Source organism: Salvia hispanica, chromosome 4 (genome assembly GCF_023119035.1).
Source record: "Salvia hispanica cultivar TCC Black 2014 chromosome 4, UniMelb_Shisp_WGS_1.0, whole genome shotgun sequence".
In the NCBI taxonomy this organism is placed as follows: Eukaryota; Viridiplantae; Streptophyta; class Magnoliopsida; order Lamiales; family Lamiaceae; genus Salvia; species Salvia hispanica.
The window spans coordinates 29,454,102-29,467,464 of NC_062968.1; the positions used below are offsets into that span (position 1 = coordinate 29,454,102).

The window sequence follows — 13,363 nt, forward strand, 5'->3', positions numbered from 1 at the left end:
ATGTTTATAATTGAGTTTAAGCATATATCTCAAATTTATCATTATTAAATATTTTACATTTAATGAATTAACTAATTTTCATCATTATTTATGGGATTGATCGCATGTTAATCCTATCGATAGCAACCCGATTAACCCGATGGGCTAGCCCGAAATCCGAGCTTTTAGGGTTAGGGTTGAACTTTTATAACCCGAAAGAAATCACAACCCGACTAGCCCGCACCCGATTAACCCGTAACCCGAATAGGGTTGGCCCGAAACCCGACGGGCCGACCCGATTGACACCCCTAATTTTCAAAGAACATTCTAATATCTAATGTCAAGATCAAAGTCCATTGGACGTGTCAAGATCAAAGCCCATGGTGCACCCGTCGTACAAGGCATGAAGCCCGACTTAACTCCACTATATTTAGTCATCAATTTTAATTCACAATTTCTCATTCACTTATACTCTCTCTGTCCCAGTTTAAGGGCGCGTTCAGGATGTAAGATATAGGCAGATTTCGGCCCATTTCTTATGCTTTTCTGGTGTTCAACTTTATTGTTTCATTTCTAGCAAAGCCCTAGAAATCACCAAGGCCCGTACTGTTCACCTCTCAAATGGACATAATAAAATATTGGTTTGGGGCTGGTATTTGAAACTGGATGCGGGTCTGAAAGTAAGATTTGAGGGGCAAATTTCCCTTTTACCCCTCTCAATTTTCAATCCCCCTTTCGTCTCTCATTTCCCAAATCAAATTAGGGCTTCTCGTGGAAAAGCTCCCCTTCGAGCTGAGGGGAGGTCTCAAGAGCTGAGTGGGTGGAACTCGAAGAAAGCGACGAAAGGTTGGTTCGAAGGTTACAATCCCTGGTGTGTTCAATCATCGTTGACGGCGTTCCAGAAGAGGTGCAGAAGTGTTTACCATTTGGTCAGGGTTTCTTCCGTCGACTGTCGGTATTTGTACGAGATTGTCGATCTCATTCCAATATGATAGCTTTCCATTCATTCTTCTTTAACTCCTAAGCTTTTGTATTGCTAAATCGTACCACTCATTCAAGCTTGGTTTCATTGGGTCGCACAGGTTTGTGTAGTTCTGGAATCTTACAAATACTGTGCCAACCGGAGGTAATACGGCTTCCCTAGAATATTATATTTCATTTATTAATTTGAAATTTAATTTTGGCAAAACATCAAGATATACATCTGTAGATTTTAATCACTGGAGATAGAAATGATATGCAATTTTTTGTATTTATTGGTGATATTTGAAGCAAAACCTATATAGGTTCCCCATAAACCCTCTACTGTATCATGGTTATGTTTTGGGTTACCCTTTTGTGTGTTAAATGTCACTTCTTTTGTTTGCCCCCCCTATAAAATATCCCGTTGCTGAGTGTTCAATTTCACTAGCCGTTGCTGATATGCTTGCCGTGTAAGGTTCCCAAAATCTGTCACGACCGTCTATCGTCATAAACAGGATGACTCTTGATACATCAAATTATGCCCAACTGTCCACGATGCTTGAAGACCTAATGGTCATGTGTCGTGTAGAGGCCACTGTTCTCATCCGTAGATATAGGTGTGCCCGTACGCAACGCAAGAAACGACAAATCCTTGACCATGCTCGACGGTTTAGTGTTATTAGAAAAGTACCAGAACAATTGAAATGGATGGAACACTTGATTAATCTCACCAACGCAGACTGCATTGCGAAACTTAGAATGGATTGTCACACTTTTGGAAAGTTATGTCGAATTCTTAAAGAGCGTGGAGGTTTGACCGTGGGTAAGTGTTTGGGGATTGAAGAGCACGTTGCCATATTTGTTGGGACGCTTGTGCATCATAAAAAAAATAGGGCTGTTGGTTTTGAATTCTGGAGGTCGGGTGGGACTGTCTCTTATTATGTGAACAAGGTCTTGGGTGCTGTACTCAGTCTTCACTCCATTCTTCTCAGTAAGCCCACGCCTGTCCCTGAAGATTGTACAGACCATCGGTGGCGGTGGTTTAAGGTAAGAAATTCACTTCCTCAATAACCTTCTACTTTGTGAAAAAATTAACAACATGCTGCCTAACATTTTGACATCTTTTTTATGCAGGGCTGCTTGGGAGCACTCGATGGAACACACATCAATGTCCTTGTTAGTGGCGCTGATAAGCCTAGGTATCGAACACGAAAGGGGCAAATCGCTACGAACACTTTGGCTGTGTGTGACAGACATATGCAGTTCGTGTATCTACTACCGGGATGGGAGGGGTCAGCCGGTGATTCTCGTGTACTGAGAGATGCAAATCAGGGTGGTGGATCTCAGTTTGGCAACAAAGTTCCACTCAATTCACTCCACTTTTGGCGGTGGTGGATCTCAGTTTGAGTCATTACTTGGTTGATAAGCTTTGCAACTTGCTACGGTGCGTCAGGTTATCTCAGTTTGGGTTAGATATCTATCAATCACAATTAATTACAGACTGGTTTAAATAAGTCCCTTGAGAAGACTAAACTCAATCACCTCTTCACTTTTGCTCATAATTCATGCCACTACTCATACTATGAATATCCCTTCCCAAGCCTCGTTCTTTTAATATGATTGCTGGACGCCCGAAACCGACACCATCATATTGGATACGATCATCGCGTTGAAGAAGGAGACACGTTGGACTGAAACTGAGGAAGATGTGACGAAACGCCTTGGATTTCTGAAACGCAGGTACAACACCTTCAGAGATGTTGTGGTCCATTTCCGCGCGCCATGGGACCAGACGAACTCGGTCATTGTAGCCGCGGACGACCTATGGGCTAGAATACTGAAGGTGCAGCCTGCTATTACGTTTACTCTTCGTTGTTTTTGTTTAAACTTGTCTTCACAGTGGATCCTTGTGTTTTAATCGAACTCTGTTTTGGTAGCATGATTGGTTTGCCGGGGCATACTATCATCGTGCCGAGCCGGAACAGACAAAGCTAGCATGCGTTTTCGGTATGTCCAACGTCAAGGTCGAGGGAGCTAAAGAGGTGATTCTAATCTTAGATAGTACTGAGGTTGTACCAACCGAGGAGTTACATGGCGGTGATAGTGGAGAGTTGAATGACAAGGTCAACTCCCCTGCAATCTTCCCTCCACCGACCGAACGGCGCCAGCTTTTCCCCGAAGATACACCTCCGACGGACAGAGAATCAACAACGGATATTGGAATCTACTTCATAGATCTTGCACCCGATGGAAAGCTGCGCACTAGGTTCGAAAAAGGGCGTGAGCTTCCACCACCCCACCCAAACCAGTAGATGCTCAGATGGAAGGAAATGTTGGTCCATCGACCATCTCACCGCACGCTAGTTCATGTGGATCCAATTCACCAATTGGCTGGTGGCCTAACTGTTAGAGTTTGTATATTAGAAATCACGTTTCGAGTGATTGAATACTGTAAAACTCTTATTTTATTTTCCAATGAATAAAACAGATGATTTTTGTCATAATGTTGTTATGTTTTACATTTAATGGATGTTGATGCATGTTTAAATGTATAAGTTAACTTAACAAAGTCTAAGTCTTTGTTTTAGTAGACCGGTTGTGGGCGTCGTCCACTTTAAGGTAACACGGTCAGTCCTAAACAAAGAAAAAGATAAATTTCACAACCTAGTTGGAATTTGACTATCCATTGAGAAAGGTTGCAATGTCAGTCCGCATATTTCTAAGCCTTACTGAAATAAAATGACATTGGTGTGGTATAGATGAACGGATCTAACAGCAAGACTTGCCCTTATGCTATCTACTGAAAGGCGAGGTTTTGATAAATATTTGTTTCTTAATCAATGTAGGTTAGCATTGAGCGTACGGTATTGATTATGCATTACTTTGACTTATCAAATGGTGCGGATTTTTCGTAACCCAATGATCCTGATATATTGGGTAGTGGTGATCAATATCTAGCGGTGCTAGGATTGCTATTATATTGAATCGTGCGCGAGCTGAGTCTCGTTTGATAATGTCCTCAAGTGGAGCGTGAAACAAGGTTTTATTATTCGGAACCTAGCTAGTTGGAGTTTGATTACTCTATGAATAATAAATAAGCGTTTCATGCTAAGTCCACTCTTGGAATTAATAAGAAGTTAATTAATTAAGTCTATAGCAGATATTAATTAATTAATGGACATTTTTATCTTAAGCGCGGGAAATGAAATATAAACGGAAACCCGGATTACTTGTAATTTCGGATTTGGATGGGGAGAGTTCAATATTACTTCTGTAGTGGCTGCTCATAATATTCGAATTTCGTTGGGGTCTTGAAATTATATAATCATAATGGAAACAGCAACCCTAGTCGCCATTTTTATATCTGGTTTACTTGTAAGTATATAACTTATATTAAATTGTGGGTTCAATTTAATTAGTAAAAAGTAAATTGGATGAGCCCAAATCCAAAACCTTCCATAGATCCCTGTCTGGGCCCAAAAGGAACTTAATATAAATAGGAGAATAAAGGAGACAGAAATAACACAATTTTATTTCTCAAAATTTTTGAAAATTTCAAAACTCCCCAGCTGAAGGAGATTTCGAATTCTACTCCTTTTCTCAAAAGGATTTATTCTGTCTTCTTTATTTAAGTCCTAGTATTCTAGTGAGATCAGCCCACACTGATATTGGAGTACAGTTTGAGAACCAGAGAGAAGATTTGTGGTCTAGTATTCAAAGCATCACGTGGAGAAGAAGCTAGCCATCTTCAATTCTTTGGAGAATTAATTAGGTATTTTTCTGCTCCGTAGAAAAACATGTTTTAGGTTTCAATATTCTAAAAGCATGATTAATTCAAGTTATGAGCATGATACATGTGAGTATTACGCGAATAGATTTTGTCTAAATAATCTTCTAAATAGATCCGATTATTATGTGATTTATTGGTGTGATTGATAATTGTTAATTATGATAATCCATGCAAAAACACCCGCTTCCGCTGCCGGTTCCATCACTAACTTGGGTAAGTGATTCAGTGTGTGGACAGTTTAGAGCATTGCTAGTTCCTCATTTAAATAACGGGATTGTGGACTATGCGATTTTGTTTTTGGACGCTCTTGCTTAGTACGATATGGATGTTTTGTATTTCCCCCTTCTGTATTCCCTGTTGTTAGATGCCTACGTATGATAAGATCTATCTCCTTTTAGCAGTAACAAATTATATGACACTGGTGCCAATGGATATATGGCAACATTTTTTGTAACTTCGGCTTCAACAATTACGCATTTATGTACTACATGTTGCCTGGAATCATCTAATTATATATAACAGATAGTATGTTGTAGAGAAAAAAGGCTTCTATGGAGAATGAATAAAATTACAAAAAGGTGAAGCCTCTTGTTGTTTGCATTTCTTACAAACTCGTCCGAATTTTTAAAAATGTGTGAATAAAGCAGGCAAAATAGTTTTGTTGTAGATAGAGTAATTGGTTCCATTAGGTGTTGGTTCCTTGCTCAATGTAATCGCTGTAGTCATTTTCTGGTGAGGCCATTAGGTGTTTTTGCTTGTTTATTGCTGCAAGTCAATTCCATTTTAAGTCGGTTAGGAAAATGATTCATGGGATAAGGCATGGCTTGAAACAAATATGTAGATTATTTCTCAAGTTCCTTGGCTGATTCATCGAGCTGCAGTGGATATAAAGTGCAATTATATGATTCAATGTGATTTTGTAAGGATTGGTGGATATATCAGATTAATACAACGATCAGATGTAAGGCCAAATAAAGTGTATTTTGACCATTTTCATTATGCTAAACCCAACATAATTTTGGCCATTTTGGAGTTGTGGTTGCAGCTATTGCAGCCGCATTTTCATCTCATGAGGTGTGGAAAACAACACAACCTCAACCGACTTTCAGTACTCAAACAATGTACACACCAACCAAATCAGCAAACATAATATAATTTACATTATCATCATCAAAAGTCCCATATACTGTCCCACCTTGAATAGGTTTACAAAACGTTTTGCGTACTATAGGCAAAGTTTACAAAAAAAGCATTTACTTCTACTTAACTTATGCATCAGGAGAGACAAGTTGGGATAAATTATCATTAGCCAATTATAATACCATGGGATGAAGAGATACCAGCAACTGCGTTCACTTGGGCAGGTTATTTGGTTTGACAAACCTTTTCAGATACCCCGGCCTAGCATTCGGTGGCATCCCTATGAAAACCTCCATCCACTCCGAATTTTTGCTGAGGATGTCGCAGAGGTCGTACCTCTCTTCAAGAGTTAGGCCGTCAACGGTACCAAGCTTGTCAAAAACCTCTTGCCTAGCCTTTCCCAAATCAAACTCGTACCTGATTCTTGCAGCAATAACCTCCAACCGAGCGTTAGTGTCGGCATGTAGATTAGCTAAGAAGTCCAACAGTGCATCATTAGAGGAGGTGCTCTTGCGTTTGCTTCCACCAGATTTGGTGGTAGACGTGTGCCTCTCATTGTTTCCTGAACTTATGTCGTTCTGTTCCACTTGCTCTGCCACCGGATCAGTTTCGTGATTTGGGAATTCTTCAGACAACGGGAGCTCATCAGCCTAGCGTGTTTGGCTTGCAGCAGCAGCGACTTTATCTCGCTGCCGCTTAGCAGCCGCTTGCAGGTCCTCAGCCCCACCACCACTGGCACGATCTTTGCCAAATATTGCCTTCCAAGTCTCCCAAAGTGGCCAAGACTTCGTCCGCATAAACTTTGCATGTTTATCAGCCTGTACCAAAAAAAGTTTTCAGTGGATTACTAAGGTCAAATTACTAAGGTCACAGTTACAACACACTGTAGTCTTCAAAATAAATGCATTATTTGTAAGAAGGATTTCATTTATGAAACCTGAACAATTTGTGCCCATTGTTCGTCGCTGCAGTCTATCTTGTATTCGCCATCGTTATTGAACCCACTCCACTCCGACTTAAGATTCGATTGAGGCTGTTGCAGTGTCCCTTCCACGCTGAAATCTTCGATGTCACATGAGGAGTACCCTTGATATTTGTCTTTGGGAACTCCGCTTGTATAGCATCCTCGATCTTCTGTTGATAACCTGCATGAAAACCATTATCGGATTTCCAACCATGGGCCACTAGGTCTAGTAACGTAGCTGCTAGGATCTCCTCCTCGCGTACAACCCACATCCTTCGAGACCTATCCCCTTACGATACTTCCGCGGTGGCGATACATAGTTCCCTGGATAGATAGAATCGAACAACAAAACAAGCTTCATACAAGCAATAAAGGTTTGTTGGTCACAAGTGCATACTTTATATACACAACGGCAGTTAAGTACACACCTTCGATGCTACTACCAATACCATGATGCATCCCAACTCGTTGGGAGTTTGACATTGCCTTCAAACCGTGAGCATAACGTCGAATAAACCACACAAAATTCAATTCATAAGATGAATGCAACTACAAGACCAAATCATAATCAGGGTTACAACAGCTACTATATGATTCCATTCAAAGAAATATTCACACATTTGATATAGATTCCAGAGTCAGTACATCCTACCGCCCGCATATGCATAGCTGGATCTCTATCGAACAACTTCGATACCAAAAATCTCCAAAAATTGATAAAGACCCAAATTGATTGCACAAAAAAAAACGCCGCACGCATGAAACACATACCCGACTTCTAACGAAATTTCACATAATTATCGAGTGGTGTAGTGCATACCTTGAAGAATTCGTAGCTCCAAGTCGCCGCTTTGTGTGGAGAATGTTGAAATCTATTATCAGCGCCGACACCCTTTTGTAGGCGGAGCTTTTGTGAAAAAATCAAATTAGGCGCCCAAATTTCACTTGCGCGCCGAGAGTGATCTTTTCATTTTGGATGAGGGTATTTTAGTCTACACATCCACTAATAGATTTTATAAAATAAATCAAAATTGGGACATAAATGCAATTCTCGTTTCGTTTCTAAAAACCTGAACAAAAGAAATAGTCTTCAAATATGTGGGCCCTACATGCCTGATTTACCACAAGAATTATTTCTTTGCATTTCTTATGAAGCAACCTGAACGCGCCCTAAGAATAAAATTTAGTTACAGTGTTTTAAAAAATTGGTTGAATGTGTAATTAATGAAGTGAGATAGTAGTTGTTGAAATGTGTAATAATTGAAGTGAGGTAGTGAAAAGTAAGATCCTTTTGACTTTTTGTCTGTTTAGGATTTTATTTTGTTTTATTTTTATGAAAGTAATGGCATTTGAGTGTAACTTTCATCAACAATGAGGTTAAATTTTATGTCCAAATATGGTAGATTCTAAATGTGACTCTTAAACTGGGACAGACTTAAATGACAAAATGTGACTCTTAAATTGGAACGATGGGAGTATTAGAAAAAATGAATATACCATAACATTTTACTTGGAAAAGCTCGATTTTGTATATTTAATTTCACAAATTTAAATCATTTGTCACGTGTACTACCGAGACAAATTATAATAGCCAAACTAGATTACAACAATCCTAACTTAGTTAATAGTAGTACTCATTAGGCCATCCGCATCCCTGTCTCTTATCTGTCTCTTAACCGTCTCATCTCTTCACTATTTATGGGCCCCACTGTACTTTTCAACTCATCTCTTATCTAAGAGACAACACCTGCATCCCTCCATCTCTTAACCATCTCATCCCTTAACTATTCATTCAATTTCATTTTTTATTTTTATTTTCAACAAATTCAATTAATAAAAACACATTTCATTAAATAAAATAAAATTACAATTTAAATACCTAAAAAAATAAAAAAGACATAATTTAAAAAACTAGAAATTACAAATTGCACACTTAAACTCAAATAAAAAAAAATGGAGGCAAAGAAGCAGAAGAAGGAGTTCTCTAGTGACGATCATCTAACGGTTGCCAAATTTTGCCCAAATGTGCTCCATTAGATCCTCCTGGAGTTGGGCGTGGGCGGTAGAATCACGTGTCCTTGCCCGAATAGACAATCGCTCTTGCAAAGACGGATGCACTCCCGTTCGAGGCGGACTACTTGCGGTTGAGCTTCCCGGGATTTCAGGGTCGAACCAATTTCCCGCCTCAGGTCCTTCGTCGGCGACAATCATGTTGTGCAAGATTATGCACGTATACATGATGTCGACCATATTCTCCATAAACCACCTGTCGAGCCGGGGCTTTGATAATGTTGAATCGAGCTTGGAGAACCCCGAACGCTCTCTCCACATCCTTCGGAGCAGCCTCTTGCTTCTGCGCAAAAAGAGACTGTTTTTCCATTCGCATGTCTGTTGAACGTCTTCATGAAGGTTGGCCACTTCGGATAGATGCCGTCGGCAAGATAGTACCCTATTTTATACTGGTGATTGTTAGCGATGAAGTTGATGGCCGGCGCTTTACCATTCAGAATTTCATCGAAGAGGTCGGAATTGTTGAGCACGTTGACGTAGTTGTTCGAGCCGGGGACCCCGAAATACGCATTGCCAAATCCATAGCCGGTAGTCGGCGACGGCCTCGAGTATAACGGTGGGGTGGGTGCCTTTGTGGCCGCTCGTGTATGACCCCCTCAACGCCACAGGGCAATTCTTCCATTGCTAATGCATGCAATCGACACTCCCGAGCATCCCGGGGAATCCGTGCACTTGTTCGTGAAGTTGGAGCAGAGACTGAAAATCTACGGTGGTTGGCTTCTTCATAAATTCGTCGGTGAAGGCTGCCCGGACGCCTTTGCAGAAGTTCAACAAACAAAGCCTCCCAGTGGATTCTCCGACGTGCAGGTATTCGTCGAACGAATCCGTCATTTGTCCAGTAGCAAGCTGACGGATCGCTGCAGTACATTTCTGGAGCGTCGTATGGCTAGGACGACCAACAGCGTCGTACCCTTCTCTGAAGTACTTTTCCCATGCCGCCAATGTACTCGCGATATGCAAAAATAGCGCGCGTGACATTCAGAAACGGCGACGGAAGTAGATATCTCCCCATACCGGGTTCGGAATGAGGTAATCACGTTCTAACCTTGCGGCGGCATCCTCCCGGTTACGATGGATGTAAGTCCGGGGTCCCCTTTGAGGAGGCGCGGCGGCTTCCTCTGTAACATCCCTACCCTAATCTGAAACTTATAGTATATGAGTATTATAAAAGTAATACAGAGTATCTGATAATCTTAGAATAGTCGATATAGTTAATTATTCGAGATTTACACTTCAAAGTATTTACAAATAAATACTACTAGTATATATTATATGTACATGTGCTATCTTAAATATTATAGTAGTCATATGTGCATGTGTAATAATCGAGATAGTGTGCATGGATATATTATTTTGGGCATGCAAATATGTAGTAGCATAGAATTAATTTAATATAACAAAAAAATGTTATATGCTCAATGTAGATCAGTCTACTCACGTGTAATTGCATGGAATAGGTTAGTCACCCAATTTGCTTGTATGTTTTGTAATATATCTATTCGTGCACACTACAAAATTACTACGTGTACACAATGTACATATTTCATTTAAATTATTAAAAGTACATCGCAACTATTAAAATGGGATATATGTTGGATATAAGGTGGTTTCAGAGGGAAGAGGGGAGGAAGAGCAGCAAAATAAAAGAAAATAAAAGAAAAGAGAAAATAGATTAGATTAGGAATCAGAGCTGTAAATTAGGAGAGGGAGAGTCAAATGGTGAAAAGCCGAGAGGAACTTTTAGAGATAAATACGATAAGGTTGAGATTTAGGAGAGAATTTTCACCCATATTTTTACCTTTTAGACTGTGAGCTATAAAACCAGAGACATAATCAAGAATCCAACTAGATATCAATTGTAATCTAGTGAGAGCTCACACTTTTAATTTTACAAGTGTTGTGTGGTTGATTTTTAATGTGATAAAGTGCAATGAATATTTGGTTTATATGGTGGTGGAATATGACATGAATACGTAATTTGTGTAAGGAATATGTTTATATATCGTATTGAAATTATTTGACAGAATTTAATATGGATATGCAGTTGATAGAATTGAGATGTTCATATATGGTATTGAAAGTACATGAATCATATGATTAAAGAGGATCTGTGACGGTCTTGCCCTGGATCTGAAATATAGAGGGACCTATGAGTCCATATACAGAGGGACCTATGTGTCCAATTACAGAGGGACCTTCGGGTCATAGGGGAATCCCGGGCAGATATCAGGCTTGATTTGTCACAGAATAATAAATGGAATAAAGAGGCATACGCATATGAATGGAAAGAGTGAATATCAGATTATATGATGCTTAGATGATATGATTATGTGTTGTCTGATATATATGGTGGAATATTATATGGGTATGTGACTGGTGTAATATGTTATATATATATATATAGGGATGTATTCAAATCCTTTTCATATCTTTTGTCCTTTTTCCTTCTAAATCCTAGCCCCACGATTTTGTCATCTAACGGTTAGATTAATGCCACGTGTCATTTAATAATGCACATTTTCATTCTAATAATGCACAACGGCTAATAATGCAACATTATAGACTAATAATGCACATTTTCATTCTAATAATGCACAACGGCTAATAATGGAACATTATAGACTAATAATTGATAAGTCGTATTCTAAGCCTTGGTTACTGGTCAGTATGTTGTCAAATACATGTATTATCTGCAAAACAGTTGCTTAAGTGTGCAGGATTGAATCCAAGTCAGTAGGTGACGATTCGTGTGACGCAAGTGAAAAGGGCACTAGAAGGGTGCGATACTGACCAGAATGCATGCCAGAGAAAAGGCTCGAGATGGAGAAGGAGGATAGTTGGGATGATTATTTTACAAGGGTAAAAAGGTCAAAATGCGGGAGAAGTCTACCCTAAAAGCAAGGGCAAGCCTCCCTATAAAAGAAGCCATTTGGAGAGAAAGAAACGGAGGGCGCGGAAAAGCCAAGCTCGACAGTCATACTTAGTAGAATTCTCTCTAGAAAATCAATCCTTCAGCATTATCCTACCTCTCGTTCCTTGCCACAACCATGGTCACTTGACGTCAAAGAGTCTGCCGGAGAAGTCATCAGTTCGCCTTTCCAGCCAGTTATCGCAGTAGTATAGTAGTATCATCGCCCGGAGTGGCAAAAACAATCTTAATCGCTTTCTTAGTTAAAGTTTACTTGTTTTCATCGTTAGTTATTTCGCAAACACTCATTGTTGTTGCTCTTTTGAAGTACCTTGTTAATTTCCAGCTTTACGTTATGAAGTTTCTATTTCGCATGTCACTTTGGTTCGAGTTTGCTTCATTCTGCCTAGGAAAGTTAGATTTAGTCATTGCTTTCAATTTCTAAGTTTTATTTCTTGTCGAGAGCTGTTGATTTGAAGTTGTAGCTAAGTTAGTCAAGTTTTCGTGCATGAGTTTCTTTTCTGCGCCGTGATTACCACCTTGCATGTCAGTCAGTAGAAGTAAAAGTTTCAGTTTCAGTTTACCGTTTAAATTAAGTTTAAGCATTTTAATCGATGGATCTTGAGTTTGAATTCATGAATCTGAAGTTTAGTTATGGTGTCTGTGTTCATATGATTTTTGTCAATACTTGGTGAAGAAGAAAACGTCGAAATCAACTTTATTTGGTCCACTTTTACTTTTAAGTTACTTTTACTTTTGTTCCCTACTTTTCAGAGGTACTATCCAGACTTGTCAGAAAGCTCCCAGACCATCAGATACACCTTGTTGTCTAACTTTCCTCTTTTAGTAGCTGTCTACTTTCCATATGTCTCTGATACACCTTGTCCCCTATTTTCACGAACACTCCCACATGTGCCTGTTATTTTCCCGCCTACTAGTCGGTAGAGTACTACCTTATTTCCTGTCTAGGTAAAATCTCAACCCAAGCGTGGTAGCTAACCAAACACCCAGGGAAGTCACCACGGTTATCTAAACATGTCCATCCTCGTGGGATTCGACCCCTTACCTCCACTATACTAACCGGTAGAAGTGGGTTGAGGAAATTTGTTTGAAGTCAGGTCTCGGTCGTCGTATCAACGACTCAGCTGTGTCGAGAATCTCTTCCTGATCGGTTGGATACACTCCAATTCCACATGCGAAACCATCGAGGACGAGAGAACCTAGGGCTGACACTTCAAAATGGCGCCGTTGCCGGGGATGGATGGCGTTCATTTGTTATTGTGTGTGATCTTTTTGGTGTACATACTGATTATAATTTTTCTTTTCTTTTTGTTTTCAGTTTATGAGAAGTGGCTCGGCTCCTGGCCAGTGGAGACCAAGGATACTTCCCGGAGGAACAATACTCGTTACCACTCGTTCTGAGCCATGTCGACAGCACTGTCCGACCTAGGCACGAGTAGCGACGAAAAAGAGGAGCGAGAGCACCGGCCTCACAGGAGCTTCCACTCCAACCAGTAAGGACACTAGTGAGGATGGCTGACCATGGTGA

At 40.0% G+C, this 13,363-nt stretch overlaps 1 protein-coding gene and 1 long non-coding RNA gene across 13 annotated transcripts; one reads left to right on the forward strand and one right to left on the reverse strand.

Annotated features, from left to right (window-relative positions):
- Nucleotides 1-663: 663 nt before the first annotated feature.
- On the forward strand, nucleotides 664-3,443 carry LOC125222437. 11 transcript variants are annotated; one of them, XR_007176562.1, is made up of 5 exons: nucleotides 664-940; nucleotides 1,062-1,989; nucleotides 2,077-2,386; nucleotides 2,683-2,785; nucleotides 2,880-3,443. XR_007176562.1 is itself a non-coding variant. In XM_048125056.1 (5 exons), exons 2-4 carry the CDS (start codon nucleotides 1,459-1,461, stop codon nucleotides 2,347-2,349), a joined length of 741 nt encoding a protein of 246 aa, XP_047981013.1. In that variant the 5' UTR covers nucleotides 666-940; nucleotides 1,062-1,458; the 3' UTR covers nucleotides 2,350-2,785; nucleotides 2,880-3,443. The 11 variants fall into 11 exon arrangements, 10 of the variants coding, with proteins under 10 accessions (XP_047981013.1, XP_047981008.1, XP_047981006.1 ...); XM_048125056.1 differs by having other exon boundaries at nucleotides 666-940; nucleotides 1,062-1,769; nucleotides 1,833-1,989; nucleotides 2,077-2,785; XM_048125051.1 differs by having other exon boundaries at nucleotides 668-940; nucleotides 1,062-1,105; nucleotides 1,391-1,989; nucleotides 2,077-2,785.
- A 2,424-nt stretch (nucleotides 3,444-5,867) lies between these two features.
- LOC125219809 lies at nucleotides 5,868-7,702 on the reverse strand. Of its 2 annotated transcripts, XR_007176213.1 has the most exons (4): nucleotides 7,657-7,702; nucleotides 7,265-7,385; nucleotides 6,810-7,160; nucleotides 5,868-6,690 (listed from the first exon to the last, which is right to left on the reverse strand). It is a non-coding gene; the product is annotated as an uncharacterized LOC125219809 (long non-coding RNA). The 2 variants fall into 2 exon arrangements; XR_007176212.1 differs by lacking the exon at nucleotides 7,657-7,702 and having other exon boundaries at nucleotides 7,265-7,647.
- Nucleotides 7,703-13,363: the final 5,661 nt, after the last annotated feature.

Excerpts from the sequence above, each read along its gene's own strand:
- LOC125222437 (XM_048125047.1), top strand. The coding sequence starts at position 1,459 with ATGACTCTTGATACATCAAATTATGCCCAACTGTCCACGATGCTTGAA. Across the intron at positions 1,990-2,076 it reads ATCGGTGGCGGTGGTTTAAG|GGCTGCTTGGGAGCACTCGA; the intron begins GTAAGAAATTCA and ends TTTTTTATGCAG.